The sequence below is a fragment of the Leptosomus discolor genome, chromosome 9, assembly GCF_034619465.1.
Source record: "Leptosomus discolor isolate bLepDis1 chromosome 9, bLepDis1.hap2, whole genome shotgun sequence".
Classification (NCBI taxonomy): Eukaryota; Metazoa; Chordata; class Aves; order Leptosomiformes; family Leptosomidae; genus Leptosomus; species Leptosomus discolor.
In genome coordinates, this window is record NC_141399.1 from 48,167,408 (window position 1) to 48,183,593 (window position 16,186).

Genomic DNA, 16,186 nt, shown 5'->3' on the forward strand with positions numbered 1-16,186 from the left:
TGAGAAGTCAACCTGGAAAATGGCTTAGTCACCAGCCCCCACGTGAGGGAGCAGCACCGTGTCCAGACTCCACGAACACAACAAGCCTCTGTTTCCCGTGAACGCGGCGCAAGCAGGTGGGGAGCTGGAGCAACCTCTGCGTGGTCACGTTCCCCACAATTCTTCCCAAGGACTCAAAGCAAACTCCCCAGGTCTGGACCGTCCCTGCAAGGTTAGAGGGAAACAAACACACCTCCCTTAGAAAAACAACGGGAGCCTTCAATCCCTTTATTCAAGCTCTCTAAACACAGGGTCCTTTCATTAGGGCTGTTGCTAATATTTAATGCTTTTTGCTGTGCTTTCCGTTACGAGATGCTCCATATCACTGAAGGATCGTTCCCGAGTGAGAACCAGCATTGAGCAACCAGGCCTTTGGTTTCGAACAGAGTGAGGGGTGAAGGATGTAACCCATTTGTCCTTCCGTCTCCCCTGTGGATGAGTTTCTTCATTTTGCCCCCCTTCTCATCCCAGTGTTTGCTCAGGAGAGAGCTGAGCTCTAAGGAAAATGGTTTGGAGGATGGGACACCCGGTCTGGCAGAGCCGAGCAGCCCACACGCGTGCATGCAAGCAGATGGGAGAGGGAAAGAGGTGTAGAGGCAGGGATGGGAGAGGAAGCTTTAGGCCAGAAAGTCACTATTTTATGAAAAAAAAATGTCAGCGCAAAATGTTGCCAAACCGAACGTCTGCTCACATCGCCAGGGAAGTAAATTGCGCTAAAAGTCAGTGGCGGGGAAGGGCGTCACGTGGGGAAGGGCATCGCATCCTTGCTCCAGAAGGGATGCTGGAGCCTGGTGAAAGGAACACTAGGGCATGACCACCCGGCCCCCCATGGACAGGCCCATTCTGTGACCCAGAGACCAACAGCTGGAGGGTGACAGCACACGGGCAAGCACCACCGAGTCGCCGACGCCTCTGCAGCGCCTCCTTTCTCAGGGAAGCGAGGTTTGGTCCGTTCAGCTTCCCAGAGCACTGCATTGCCACCTCTGTCTCAGCACGGAAACCCAACTTGTCCACTCTCCTGGACTCTCAGCTTGAAGCTTTCACCAAGTGCGGTTTAACCTGAAAATAAGAAACAGTCATTCCTAAGCCAGGACAGCGGGTCCCATGAGCTGGTTATTCCCTTTCTGGAGCTGACCCATATCCAGAGTTGTGCTGTATGATTTCAGTTCTGCTCATACCCATCTCCTTCCTCCTTCTTGTTTTTTCACTGTCTGATTATTTCATTTTATCTGTCAGCTTTATGAGTCCTCTTCCCGGAGGCAGCGAGGTCATAACTCCATGAATTTGCATTTTATCAGTGCACCTTTTAAACATAATTTCATGCAGAGTAGCAGGAAAAAAATAACCAGTGTCTAGTGTTTGCTGTACACGTGCATGCACCCTCCTGCCCAACTTACCCTTCCGCCACAGACCTGGTGGGACTGACTTCCTCAACAAACAGAATGGATGGTACTGTTCTGGGCAAAGCATGTCCAAAAAAAGGGCAAAAAGTCACCGAAACCTGTGGCCTCACAGACAAGGCAACCTTAAAGGATCCAACAGTTGCTGCGTAAAGCCGCTCTTCAGTTACAAACACCCCCCAAAGCTTCGTTTCCTATCAGAGGTTTAGCTATGAAGAGACAAAGGCCTTTAGCTTCCTTTGACTCACACTTCGTTGTGTCTTTGGAGGGCCAGAGCTTGGAAGTGAGATGGAGAACTTCATCAACTTTAATTATGTCTGTGGAAACCCCGTTTCAGCTCTTTCTGTGGCCAGGGAGAAGCAAGCCTGTGTCCTGTATCCCAGCGGTCATGACCATTGCTGCCTACTGGATCTGGTTTATTCCTCACGCCAGCAGCAAGCTGCTGCGTCTGCTCCTTCCTTACTCCTCCTCCACCTCTACTGCCATTTCTACTTCCCACAAGAGACCCTGGCATTACCAACTAGGACTCGGTTTATTTTGCAAGCGAATGCAGCTGCTGGCGGCCCGTAGGCAAGGAAGGCCTGGAGCGATTGTAGGGGCTGGTAAGAAGGAGGATGGGGGCTGTGGTACCCCTTGGGGCATGTAAGATCTGATAACCTCATGTGGGAGGACACGGTCCTTAGCAAGGCTGCAGGGGAAAGGATGCCAGCGGCGGTCAGGGGACTTGTGGGAATTTTGAGGAGATAAGGTGGGCTTGGTTAAGGGCAGAGTCCGTGCTGCTGGTACTCACCCATCCTCCAGGTTCTTAAGAACAGTGCCCTGAAAGGAAATCTGGGCACACCTCGCTAATGTAGGGTGCTGTCACTGACTGCACGAGGTCACGGTGGAACCCGTAACAGTGACAAACTGGTTATATGCATCCATCATCAATTCAGCAGATAAAAGAGCAACTGTTTGGTGCAAACCAGCTGTCAGGTCAAAGGAGAAAGGTTGTTGTAGCACCTCCGGTAATCGATGTTGTGTTTACCGAAACTCGGCAACGAACAACCTCACTACGAAAGGCCCACGTTACTTCCTGCTGGGTGGATCATACGAGAATGGAGGTGCTCAGGGAGAGAACGTCTCTAAATTTGGGATGTGATCCTACCACCCCTGCTCCTCGGAGAGCCAAGCCCTGCGAGATGGTCGAAGGGTTTTCTGCTTCTGCAGCAGGACGTGGAGAACGTGAGGTTCCTCAAAGGCGCCTGGGCACGGCTGGTCCTGAAGGGACGGCGGCGTCTCTGTTCCACAGCTGCTGAGACAGATATATCTATCTCAGGATAACTGTCTGAACCCTGACATGGCCAGAGCAGAAGAATTTGTTGAAATTCCTGCTTTTTTGGTATTTAGGAAGAGATAATAACACAAGTAAGATCTCTTTGTGTTTTCCAGGAAGGAAGGAAAAGGTGACTCTCACAAGAACTAACACTTTTGAGCCTTTGAACACGGGCTTTTCAGCTGAGGTATTTATTACAGCTGCTGAACCAGGGCTAGAGGCAGCGCTGAACTGGATGTGCAGGACGGACCTCCCCATCCAGCCCCCCAGCATGACCCCTTGCACTGGCTGCTCCGCAGCGCTTTCTGCCTATCTTCATCCATCCAGGCCACGGGACTGAGAAGTTGGGGGCCCACAGCAGTGCTGCTGTGGGATCCCTTGAGCAGTGAGACAGGAACCAGTGCGGAGGGCTCGATCCTGTGCCTGGTTGCCTTTGTGCATGCTGGATGGAAACGGAGAACTGCGGGGTTAGGCACCTCCACCGACAGAGCTGGAGGTGCAGGATGGCCTCCATCAGACACACACCACGAAGGCGCCGAGCTGGACACAAGCCCTCACACACGTGGTCGGTTATTAACTGGCAGTGAGGTGCCAGCAACCGTGGACGTGGAGCAGGGCAATACAGTCACCTCATAAACCCACCGGTCGCTGCCCAAAGGCGCCGCTACCACGGAGCCTTTCCTTCCCCAGCCCCAGCTGTGACAGTGCTGTGCACAAAGAGGAGACGGAAGCCTTGGAGCCATCAGATGCTTTTCTAGTTGGGGTAGAAAGGAAGAGTAGGATGGAGTCACCACTGGCAGTTAATCCCGTTAATTCTTGTTACGACTCCAGAAGCTCAACTCCTGCTGCTTTTCCCCCACCCAAGATTTTTTACACAAGCGATTTGATGCATGAGGTAGAGAAATTCCCCACTGCTGTTCCACCCCTGACAACTTCGGGTGCGCCGTGAGTGACCACGAGGGAGACACGCAGCAAAAGACAACTTGAACAGTTGTTTTCTGCTGTGGTTAAGCGCCCGGCTACTGTCACCCAGCTACCTCTGTCCTGACTTATTCCAAGCCTCAGCTGAGAGCTGCTCTGTACATTCAGGATCACGGCTGGCACCGACGCTGGGGACTCCCAGGTGGCTCTAGACCATGAGAGGTTGGCCGGCTCTTGGCTGGGCACCACAACTCAGCTATCGGGTACGTAAATCCAAGCTGTGTTTTGTGGAGCAGCCGAAGATCCAGCCCGGGATTTTGAAATATGTTGTTTCTTTGTTGTTCTCGGTATTTCCTCAAAAAGCGGCAAACCAGATGGTCTGGTCATTTTGTAGTAACAACCCCAGGCCCTTGATGTTACAGGAGGGGTACCAGGAAGAATGCAGCAAGGTGAGTATGACGTAAAATCACCGCGGGCTGTGTTTTCAGGTGCTGTGCCCTCAACAGTGCCAAGATCAAAGGGTTTTGCTTTGACTGATGATCACCCAATTAAGCAGGACTTTGCTTCCGCCTTTCCCTCCACCTCGTGTCCCATCCCAAGCTACAGACTTCGACTTCCAGACTTCAGGAGCAGGAGCCAAAGAGGAGAGGGCTCTGCCCCTGCAGAGCTCCCAGTTCCTGGTGTTTCTTTAAGCTGGAGGTGGTCAGGGGACATCCGTGACTCTGCCCACGTCTCAAGGCTTCTGCCCGGCTGGTTTCTCTCAGGAGGCGGTTGTGATGCCGCCCTTCCTCTCCGAACCGCTCTGCCCACTCCAGTATCAGGTCCACCCACTATACCAACAGGCATCCTCGAAGACGCCGTTGAGTCAGTTCCTGTTCCTATGGCACAGCTCTATTCTCAGAAGGGTGAGCTGGTTTTTTCCTGCCACTGGAAAATACACTTCTTTATTTTCCATTCTTTTTTTTTTTTCTTTTTCTTTCCATTGACACGGATGTCTGGACTCCACAAAGGGCAAAATCAAGGTGGGTCAGCCCTCCTCCCTGGGTTGTTTCCAACCCCAGTGGGATTAAAGTGTTGGCTATTTCACAAAGAGGCCCATTCATGAGATTATTTTGCCTCCCCAGGTGACATTTCGGGCCTAAAGGCCTCCGAGTCGTTGATAATACAACCAAGATTGGCCTTTCTCAGAATTTGCTGATTTTCCTCAGTCGCTTCAAACTCCTCCAGTGATGGAGGTGTGAGGACCCCAAGTCCCCTTCTGTCCCTCTCATGAGGTACACTGCAATGGAGCAACTCCTTCCCGTTAGGCAGGACAGGAGCGGAACAGCACCAGAAGGGCTCAACGAGAGTCTCATCTGAAGAGGGCTGGGCAAACATTTTTGACAAAAACCTGAATTTTTAGAGTGGTGAAAATACTCAATAAATTCTTGTCAATACCTCAAGCCAGATTTGATCCGTGATCGTTCAGAAGATACACTGAAAGAAGCTCAAATGTTTGTCTCAATAGCTTCATACTGAAGTGTTTTGGATTTGCCACTTAAAACACTTAAAACTTCCCCTCTCTCTCCACTTCTCTTTAAAAGTGGGGTTTTTTTTCACCTTGAATGCTGGGAAAACTCTGGAATTATTAGACTTTTTTTTTCGCCTTGATTAAACTCAAACATCCCATTTAAATCTCCTCCTCCCTAAACTCTTTCTTTTCGGTTTGCTTGCACACGGGAGAGCTGCAGGCGGGGTGAACTAAGGGCTGAGCTCACATGAAATATCTCCCCATCTTCCACCTCGCTCAGCAAAGTGAGAAACGGTCCCGTCCCCCCATCCCCTCCCGCCCCCCATGTTCTCCCAGTGTCCTGACACTGCGATCAAAACTTTCTGTGAGTGAGAAACAACCACTATGGAGAGAGAGAGAGCGAGAGAGGAAAAACGGACCCAGGCGAGGCATCTTGTGGAGAATCCAGCTTTTTAAACCACTTTTAACTGGCAGCACGCTAAAATACGTCATTATTTGCAGCACAAATCCCTGGTGGATTCAAGCCAGGGCTGTTTTCCCACAGCAAAAGGCTTTGTGACGCTTCAGCACCTCTCCAGATTAACGCCTCTTACCGCACTCCCTCAGATTTCAGTGTTTATGGGTGTTTTTTTTTTCACTGAGTTAAGGGGCAGCATTCAGCACGGGTGTTTACGGGCTCATTAGCACCGCTCAGCAAGGGAGCTGGCACCAGGCGGTTGATCTTCAGCGTTGTCTTCTCTTTCCCCCCGCTCTCCCCTACCCTGGGAAGGGATGCAATTTGATTCCCTCGTAAGGTCCTTCGTGCACGGCCAGGAACCCCGACACGCTGAAATCCACCACCCTTTGACCCGCCAGGCACTTGCCGCAGCTGACAGCCCCGTCCTGCGTGACAGATGACTGTTTATTGAAAATATTTTATTGCTTTCTAAAGATCAGTTTTAATAAATTCCAAAGAGATACAGTAAGTAGACCAGCAAAAGGATTTAACAAACTCAATCATCTGGCATTTTCTTTCTCTGCAGGCAGAGAGCCAGTTCTGTCAGGACAAGCTGAGAAGACCTGGTTTTGCCGTAGTTCATAGAGGCTGAGCTCCTCTGGCTGCACAGCATTTATGCTTAAGTTCCAGCAGAACTTCAGGTGAACTCAATGAATCAATTCACTGGTTTCAGCTGGGGTTTGATCAGCACCTTGCACCTGAGTCAGGCAGGAAGAAGACCAAGAGTTTTCAGAGGCTAAACAAGCCCCTGCCTGCACCGCCGTGCTGCCTTTGCCAAGGAAAAACCCTCGTGTTGGTTTGAAACCCCTTTTCACCTCCTCCTGGTCCGCAGCTACCGCTCTGCACTAGATCTGCGCTCTGGAGGAGACGTACCGTGAGATGCACCCAGTGATGCGACAAGGGAAGAGACCAGCTCCAGCTTCCAGCACCCTCCAGCCCAGCGCAGAGGATTCCCCTGGAATTCGTACTCTGCCTAAGATACCTTGGGAAATGGGGGATCCTCCACAACGCTCCAGCACTTCTAAGGAGGTATTATTGGAGTCATCAAAACGGTAATTCCACCCTCCCGCTGAAATTGTGAAACACAGAAAACGGCATCTCAGATAACGGCGTTTCTTTTTAGTGTCGGGCTCTGTGACCTCCGTTTTGGGAAGACATGCCAGAAGACGGCCCCAGCTCCCCAGGCCGTGCTTTGCCCCACCTGTTTTAGCCAGCCCCCTGCATTCACCAGCACAGCACCCGACCACATCTGCCCTTCTCCCTCTCCCCCTTCAAGTTTCACGCAGTGTTTTCCCCCCGACACGCAATTCTGAAACGCTTCACGTCGCTCTGCACCCCAAACCGAAGGCAGTACCTCCCAGTGAAGGGAATAAAGCTCTGCTACTCCAGGCCAGTCTGTCACCAGTATAACACCTTCTTTGGTCACGTCTGACCTGCAGTGAAAGCTGGCTGTCTCCACCAGTGAAAATTTTACTTCTGGGCAACCGGTTTGTAAGTCAGCTCTGCACTGGGATATTTTCGCGGTATCCATAGGACGAGGACTGAGTCACCCCTGCAGCGGGGAAACCTCTCCCATTCCCCAGTTTGACCTGTATGTCATTTTCCAGCAAACAATTCCCGAGTGAGCACGTAACTGCTTGACCTGCTGGGAGTCAGAAGTGAGTGTGACCCTCGGAGCCGCCGGCGGGGGGCTGCACCGGCGCCGTCTCTGCCGAGGCAGCCGTGCCCACCCCGTTGCGCACGGCACGGCCGCGATTCAGAGGTTCTCCCTGGCCTTTTGTGGTGCCAGGGCCACTGTTAGGGACTGACGTGTGTTTCTTCTGCACCTGCTCCAGCACCTGCAGCACCTGAAATTGGTAAACTGAGCTGTGAGTGGGTCAGTAATTAGGGGAAAGCACTAATTTATTCTCCAGCTATTGAAATAACGACCTATTCTCCTCCAAGACCTGTTCTCTTCCAAGCTACGTGGCCGGGCTCAGCCTTGGGATCCCACTAAGCATTTCTGTCCGCTCAGAGGTCTCTGGGACAGTGCAAATGGAGAGCCAGCCCCGTGGAGGTCCGTGACCTCGGATCTCAGAGCTCTTTCAGCCTCACCTCGCGCGCTCCCTGGCAACGTGCTCAGCACAGAGCGGTGCAACGGGGGTCCGGAGGCAGGCTCAGGACACAGGCAACAGGGAGCTTTATTGTTCTGCTCTTTCACACCACCCTATGGTAACTCCTCACGTCATCACCGATTTCTTCCCCTCCTGATGGAACTAGGAAACCCCCAGTCTGAAACCCACCTAATGGAGATGGAGAAAGGGAGCAGGAATAAAATCAGGATTCATTTTACCTGAGACTTGGGGATGATGCCGACTCTGAAGAATCCTATGTTTCCGCTGTCGATTTTGGTGCAGTCCACAACGGTGGAGGCAATATTCTCTGGAGAAGGCCCATCACAAAGCACTGCATCCACCTGAAGAGCAGCAGATGTTCGCACCAAGCTCCCCTCAGGCCCTTGGGAAAAGAAAGGGCAGCTCCCCCCTCTCAGCAGCAAGTAGTTATTATCAAAGGCAACTCTGCTCCTTCCTACCCCACTGTATTGACACTAAGGGCTGAACTTGGAGTGAATGAACTTAACAGAAACAAAGAGAGAGAGAGAGAGTTCGATGGGGTGTAGGTCAGCAGTACAGCAAAGGCAGGTTTACATCAGCTGAGGAGCTTTCAAGGAGTCCCAGCCACAAAGCAAAAGAAAAGCAGACTTTTGAGGAGTTAGAAGCAGAAGATTTGTGCCACCTTTTGTTCAAAACGGGCCTCACATAAGCTGCCACGAATACACAAACTGTGGCACACCCCGGATTCCGCAGTGAAATGAAAGACAGCCATTCGAATGGCCGTGACCATTGTACTTCCAGAACTTATGGAAGTTCTAAAAGCCAGGAATGTTGGGAGCTTTGGCACCAGCTTTAGACCAGCTTCAGCTTTTGATGGGAATCCCCTGTGTTCTGACAGCTCAATGCCAGCTGGAGGCCTGGCGCATTCAGGCATCAGTGGTTTTATTGCTTGTAAGCAAAGAAGCATTTTTTGTTGCTCATATCATTACGTGTTGGAAGATGAACAAACTCACGTTGCCAAGCCTTAACCATACTGTATAAATCAGAAGAATTTTGGTTTCCCAACGAGTTCTGCATTTTACACTGTCCTTTCACTACGACACCAACACGAGAAGTGTCCATGAGACTTTTTTAATGAGATGCCTTCCCACATTCTTGATATCATCTCTTGATTTGCCTACTGGAAACAAAGTGGTGGTGTTCTCCCACCCCCACACCTTTTGGGACCAGCCAGAACGAAAAGAAACAGAGCCCAAATTACCTTGTCTCCCAGCTTGGCATACACTTGGTTGTGGTGTGTTGTGTCTGCCTCTCCCGTTGGGTTGGCTGACGTGACCACAATGGGGCCAACCTGGAGATGGAAAAATGGGAATAAAAGCTCCAAGCAGGTTTTGCTGTATGGAACAGTTGACTTGAACTCTAAAGTTCACTCGTGAGCCTCTGGGAGTCTAAAGAGAACTCAGTGTGACTCACCCAGACAGAGATACCCACTTTGTGGGCAACTACGGTCCCACCAAATCTGTGTACGAGTGACTAACACCCTGCTGAACTGGGGTTTACTGGTGTTGATCAGGAAAGAACATTTTGTTTTCCAGCAACAGAATTGCCAAAGACCTACAATGTCTGTCCTAGCAATGAGCAGAACATGCAGGTATCACAGTCCCTCTTGCCACATTCTGGACCTGCTGAAGTTATTCTGACTTCAGACAAGCCCGTGCTTGCAACCAAAGTGTTCCCTGTAGGAAATCACACACAGTGTCTGTTAATTGCATCTTTTCCGGCTTTCTGACCTTTCCTTTTACCATCTTTTCTGCCATAAAATCATCTACCAGCTGCCTGCATACCTCACCCCTTCTTAATGATATTTTTCTTGTGGGAGTTACTCATTTCAGCGATTTTCGCTCCCCAAAGCTGTCTGAACGCGCTAGGATCCTCACTTCACTGAGAAAAAAGAGAGGAGAGGTGACATGCCAAGAGGGCTGACAAGGTGCTCACTATCCTCCTCCTCTCTAGCAGGCCAGAGGACCTGGGTGCTAGTGACTGACACCAAGCCTGCTCCCTAGAGAGTGGAACATCACGGTCTGGTCACCAGTTCTGCTGGGATGAGCGTGCTCTGGCCACTCACGAGGTCGATGAGGTGTGTGGTGACAGAGCAGTCGGGGATGCGGACGGCAATGCTCTGAGGGGTACCGACGTATTTAGCAGAGTCCTTCATTCCCAGGAAGTCCACCCATTCACCTGCACGAGGAAGCGTCACATGGCATTATGGAAGTACCCCAGTCCGAACACAACGGTCTTACTGGAAATATTGCCATGGGGCACGTGGCGTTGCGGGGATGCGCGACTTAATGTTGGAGTTTCAAAGCCAGAGAGCTTGGAAACAACAGCATTTCCTCACCTCTGGGAACCACCAAGCTAATAGGCGACGGCCAGGCGGCCTCCATGAAGTCCCAGAGGACGGGAGTGAACAAATGCTTTGCGGGTTCCAGTTGCTTTAGGCTAGAAATCCAGAGCGACATGGGGCGATCCTGAGCCTGGCGCTTGGACCTGGAAAGGAGGGAAGAAAAATGAGCCTGGAAGTAAGATGGGGATTTATTTTTAAGCTGAAAAGGAAATCGTGTTGGCAAAGCCTAGAGTTAAGACCAGGTGTAGGCTCTGCCCCAGGTCACCGGTCTGTAGTAAAGGCAGGACTGTTCAATAGGTGACCTGACAGGAAGGGACATTAATGACATTAATCCTCAATCAGGAATGTCTACTCCAAATCAAGGTTTTAGGTTCTTGTGCAGTGATGGGTGGAAATCCCAATTGCCCCAGTCCTGAGGAAACCCCACCAATACGAGAAGTCCCAGCTGCTTAGAAAAGTACAGCTAGAGGCATGTGTTAAACATGAGAGGGGTTTGGGTTGTGACAATATGTACCTACACATATGCACAATAATCCCCTGCCACATCTGCTACCTCTTCGGGTTTCCTTGTGATATCCAAGCTATCCGGCTCCATCACCTGCCAGGAACCTTCAATATCCTAGAAGACAACTGCAGCTCAACTGTCTCCTTTCCTTATTCGGATCTTCTCCCCCAGGCTCATCACCTTGTTGTTCCCATGAAGGTTAAGCTGTGTGTCTTGCTGCTCTCGACTCAGTAGCAGCTGGAAGACCTAGAGGCTTCTTTAGACTAGCCAAGGAAGCCCTCACTGGGGCAGCAAGACAAATACTTACTGGTGAGCTTTCTCCACAGCATCAGGGCGGTTGCAGGCTGCCACAAGCACGTACACGGTGTCTGTGGGGATGCCGCAAGTCCCTCCGTTCTTCAGGATATCTGTTGGCATGTGAACAGGGCAGAACCCCTTGAGTGACTAGAAGTGAGGGGCTGTAATTCAGGGAAGAGCTGTCACAGACAAAACAGCCAGTTTGGTGCTCTCATCTCCTTTTCCCAACTAACAAAGCATTTCCTCTGACAGCGCATTTTCTAGCATTCATCCAAGAGGAGATCTGGCATTTAGGGGAATTCTGGGCCACGTTCACCAGGGCCAGAAGTCATTCAGCCCTGTGGAGACAGCAAGCACCATGCATTTGCCCTGCTTTCTCTGCACAAAGCTTTCAGTGGTAGCCCCAGCCTGGAGGATAGATGCGTCTCAGATCGGATGAGAAGACAGGGGATATGATACAGGAGAGACAGCAGCAAATTCACTGCTAAACCCACCTCCTATCAAGGAATTGGCCCTATTTCCCCCCGAGTGTGTTTAGCTTCTAATGACTCTTGGCCCATTTCATCAAAATGTCATCAGATTATCTCATTTTCCACGTCTGGCTTGGAACAACGTCCTTTTAACAGCATTCTGCTACAAAACCTCCCGGAATTTACCCTCCACCCCCCACATTATGCCCTATGTACTTCCCTTACCTGCAATTCTCTTGACTGAGGAAGCTTTCCTGGCAGGCAGGTGAAGGCACTTGGTCATTCCTCCCCCCACACCGCTAAGCTGCACAATGGGCCTGCCCATTGGTAAGCAGGAACCCTCAAAGGTGCTGCTGAAAAGGGCAGACAGGAAGCAGTAAAAGCTGACCAGACCAAAGAGGAGAGTGGCAGCAAGGTCGTAGCCGGCTGGAAGAGCATGGAGGGCATCCAGCAAGAAGCTGACAGCGATGAGCAAGAAAGTGAAGGAGTAAAAGAACCAGGCGATGCTTAAGAAGAGTGTGCAGAAGACAATGAAGCCGTTGAAGAGCATGAAGGCAATGATGCCCACCGCTGCGTGGAAGCTTCTGGTAGTGCCATAGAGGCCACCATATCTCGTCAAGCCCCAGATGATCCACATGACAGCATAGAGAATGAAGGCACTGCTCTCCAAAGTTTTACCCCGGGCAAAGGCCACGGAGCCGCCTAGAAGCTTCAGGATCCCACCAGCTACCACCACCCATGGAATTACAACAGTAGCAAGCGGAGCCTGTGGGTCCCCGGTCATGGTTATAGCAAAAGAAGCGAGGACACTGCATGCATAGCCAAGTACTTCTGCATCTGCATACTTGGAGTACCCCAGGTAGGGAGCATGAAGGTCTGCCCCTTCACGAAGCTTCAGAAAACTGCTGCGAGCCAGGAGGGCCTTCACAGCACCCTGCCCTGTTGGGATCCTGGCACTTGCTTTCACGTTGTACAGGTGAATTAGAGTCATCAAGGCTGAGGCCACAAAGATGGCCACGTCCACCCCTTGGGGTCCACCTTCAAAAAATCCCTTGGGCCGGCAAGCTAAAGCAATGCAGTAGGCCACATAAAACAGCAGATACAGACCATCCACTGGGCTCTTAAGAGCGAGAAAAAGAGCCAAGACAGCAAAAAGAATTGAGAAAACCACGAGGAAGGGGGTAGGGAAAGATGGCTCCTCTGGTTGCCAGACTGGGTACAGAAGGCAGTAGCCTCCAGCAAATTTCAGGATGGAAGCGAAACCAAAGAATGTGGCCATCGGCACATCCATTGCACGGTACGATAAGATGCAGATGCCAATCTGGTAGATGCCAGCGGCCCACAGCCAGGGCACCTGACCGATAAAGAGTTTGCCAGTGACACCCAGGAGCCTACAGCCAAAGACACTGGCAGAGAGCATGTTCAGGATCAGCCCGGCGGCTGCAAAACGATTCACGCTGCCACCGGTGGACTGGATCTGTTCGCGGGTTTTTTTCTTGGCCAGATCTGTGCCAGGGAGGGCGATTTTCTCTTTGGTTAGGAAATAGAGAATCCTTCCCAGAGCAAAATAACCACCGACCAAGCAGACAATCATGTAATTGCAAGCCACGGCCGAGGAAACAAAAGCTGTGCTATAACGCATGGCAACTTCGTGAGCACTGGCAAGTGAGACGGCAGAAGCAATCATAGCTAGGATGACCTCTCTGCGAAGGAAGCCCACCACTGCAATAATGAGTAGGGCCAAAGTAAATGTGACCAGGCCAGGCACCAAGGCATTGCGGGAATCACCAGTGTCATTCAAAACTCCTTGCCCTCCCAGGATGCAGATCACTCCATAGCCGCACCAGAACACTGAGATGGTCAGGCAGAGAGACAAGAACAGGGAGGCATTTCTCAGGCTCCTCCGAATTCCTGCAAAACAAACGACACCGGAGACAGAACCATGATTTTGAGACGGTATGGGAAGTGCTAGGGAGGACAGGCAGCTGTGCTATTGGCACACGGTGTGCTGGAAGCATGATCCACGCTAGCATGGAGCTGCACAGGTCCTGCGGGATGCTAGGCAGAGCTAGCACAAGTTTGGGCAGGTCTGCACCATGCCCCATGACACTGGGTGGACATGTCTGTAAAGACTCCATCAGCCCAAGGCTTTGTGCTCATCAGAAGGCCTGAGGCGAGCTCAAAGTGCTCGAGTTCCTTCAGGTAAGTACTGCACCAGGCCTGGCACACAGTCTGCCCTGATGAAGCTGAGGTTCAGCAAGCCGTTGTCTTATCGTCCTCACAACGGCTCAATAACAAGACCATAATATATTAGTGCTAAACAAGTCCTGACACCTCTTTCTTTTGGGTTGCCTGGTGGTTGGTTTTTCTTCCGCTGTAAGCTGTGAGGTCCAACGTGTGAACCACAAATGTCATACAACCTGCTGGCCTTTCCAGAAGCACAGGAATTGCAAAACTCATTCCTCCTCGAGAACTCTCCTGTTCGGTATCCTCATCCCCAAAATGACAAAGAGCTTGATTTAAAATACTTCAAGTTGAATGGAACCCACCTACTACCCCCAAACAATATCACTAAGTACCTTATTTTTTTCTGCTGTGAGGATGCTGATCAGCATGGATAGACCTTAAAGCTCCCTTCCAAGCTGGAGCTTCGTAACAGACCCATGAGTCCTCAAACTGACACTTTGTGAGCCAGCCTCGAGTGGGGAAGGGAAACAAGAGCTCTGCTGAACGAGCGCCCAAGCTGCAGAGGACTGTAATCACGCAGGTATGCAGCTCTCTGAACAAGTGAGCACAGAAATTCCTGCCTTGGTAGGAGGTTGTTGATTCCCAACTGCGAAACATCATCTGCCCAGAGGTCCATTCCATGCGGTCCCATCCATACAGCTGCTTCTGAGTGCCTTCTATTAGTGCTTTGTGCCACCGCTGACTGAGAGAGGAGGTGGACTTATGTTTTATGGGGTATAATACGTAGTGTCTCTCCCAAGCTGTCTGCTTTGTAGAGGAAAAAATACCGGCATCCAATCTTGGATTTTCATGTCCTCATCACTCCGAGTTATAAACTGTGGACTGTGCCATAGCCAGTGATTTTTTTCTCTCAGATAAGCACATCCCTTGGCATTTACACATCGATGTGCCATTTCAACCCACGGATGCCTATAGTACTCTCAGAAAGCCTGGGAACCATTTTTAGAGAAATCATGTATTCAGTCTGTTAAAACTCTCAGAGATCCTGGTAAAGCACTTGTTCAAAACGAACATTGAGTTCTTCGGTTGCCTATGTAGGAAAAAATTTCTGTGCTGACATACTCTTGTAGGAGAAAGAATCAGTGGTCTGGCAAGGCTGCCACGTTTGTACAAACCTGTTGGCAAATACAAGCAAAGCTGCAGAGGGGGGAGGCCTTGAAGCTGGCCACCCTCCGAGTCTTACCTGCATACGCCAGGAGAGAGGATAAGATCAACAGAAGGACTCCTAGAGCTGTGCTGGGGATCAGAGGGGCTGCTCTGGGTAAACTGTAGAAATGCACTGCCAGTAAGAGGGATCCTGTGAGTGACAAGGGAGGTGGAAACAAAGAAAGAGCTTGTAAACTTTGCCCAAAACTCCAGGAGAGAACCAGAGAGCCAAGAGCAGAGAATAGGGAAAAAAATAACAGCACAACATCTGCAAACAATAAGGAGCCGGGGGGGTGTTGTAACTTGGTTTGCGTCCAAGGTCTCACCTCTTTCTGGGTGCCTAGTTTTAAGAAACTTGAACTTAATCCTGTTTGAAAGTGCTCCCCTGTTGTCAGATAAAGGTAAAAACGAGCTCTCTGGTTCCAGTTACACAAAAGGCAGACAGCCACACGCACACTCTACAGACAAGCCTGTGGCTACAGAAAACCAGCCTGGAAACGAGAAGGGGCAGGACTCAGAGAGGTGAAACGCAAAGAAGGAGCAAGCAAAAGGGAGTGAGCACTGAAAACAGAGCTACAGGGAAAACGGCTAGAAAGGGAAAAAAAGAGAGGAAAGCGCACCCAAACAAAGATCGTCGGTGAAAATGACTACCAAAACGTTTTGATTTGCTTCCCACCCAGGACGGATCTCGTACAAAAGCCCAGGCCAGCACTTCAAAGCCAAGACAAATATTTCGTCGGCTGCTGAAACAAGCACAGGGATCGCTGGATCTAAAAGCTTTACCCAGGCAGAGAAGATTCAGAAGAAACAAGACTCCTCAGCCCCCTTTGAAGAGGAGGTTGGCCATGAAAGCTAGTCCCAACCCCGTCTTCCCATGCCAAGAAGACTCGGTCCCTACCTGCGGAAATGCCCAAGAGGGCTATGGAGGAATGCAGTGACTCAGCTTTCCTGCCTGCCATCGCAGAGTCCGCTGCAGCCCCAGCTGCGGGCTGAAATGCTGCCTCTCTTTCCTCCCTAGCTCTTTATAACCAAACCAACTCCACTGGCCCGCGTTCCTCCCTGCTCTCCACCCCTTTTCCCTACAAACATCTCCTGTTCGTGTTCCTTCCTGCACGCGGGAGGAAATGCAAACCAGCTCCTTGGTGCAATAAATTTCGGTCTCTGAGTCAGCATGGACTGCTGGTAGCTCCCTCCGGGGGCCTGCTAATTTTACTGTTGATTAACCCTTGTTAAAAAAGACACTTGAAAAATAAGGTGGAGGGTTTATTACCATTGCTGCCTTTTTGCTACTGCCAGCGAGGAAATTACACCAGTCAAAATTAAGGTTTTTTAAAGAATCCATC

The 16,186-nt window shown here is 50.8% G+C and overlaps 1 protein-coding gene across 1 annotated transcript; it reads right to left on the reverse strand.

Moving 5' to 3' along the window:
* Positions 1 to 2,410: 2,410 nt before the first annotated feature.
* Positions 2,411 to 15,802, reverse strand: LOC104342602 (uncharacterized). The gene is made up of 13 exons (XM_086470699.1): positions 15,742 to 15,802; positions 14,881 to 14,994; positions 11,676 to 13,361; positions 10,991 to 11,090; positions 10,173 to 10,321; positions 9,900 to 10,012; positions 9,036 to 9,125; positions 8,014 to 8,136; positions 7,351 to 7,528; positions 6,650 to 6,750; positions 5,946 to 6,067; positions 2,587 to 2,730; positions 2,411 to 2,471 (listed from the first exon to the last, which is right to left on the reverse strand). Exons 1-13 carry the CDS (start codon positions 15,800 to 15,802, stop codon positions 2,411 to 2,413), a joined length of 3,042 nt encoding a protein of 1,013 aa, XP_086326825.1.
* Between the last annotated feature and the right edge of the window lie 384 nt (positions 15,803 to 16,186).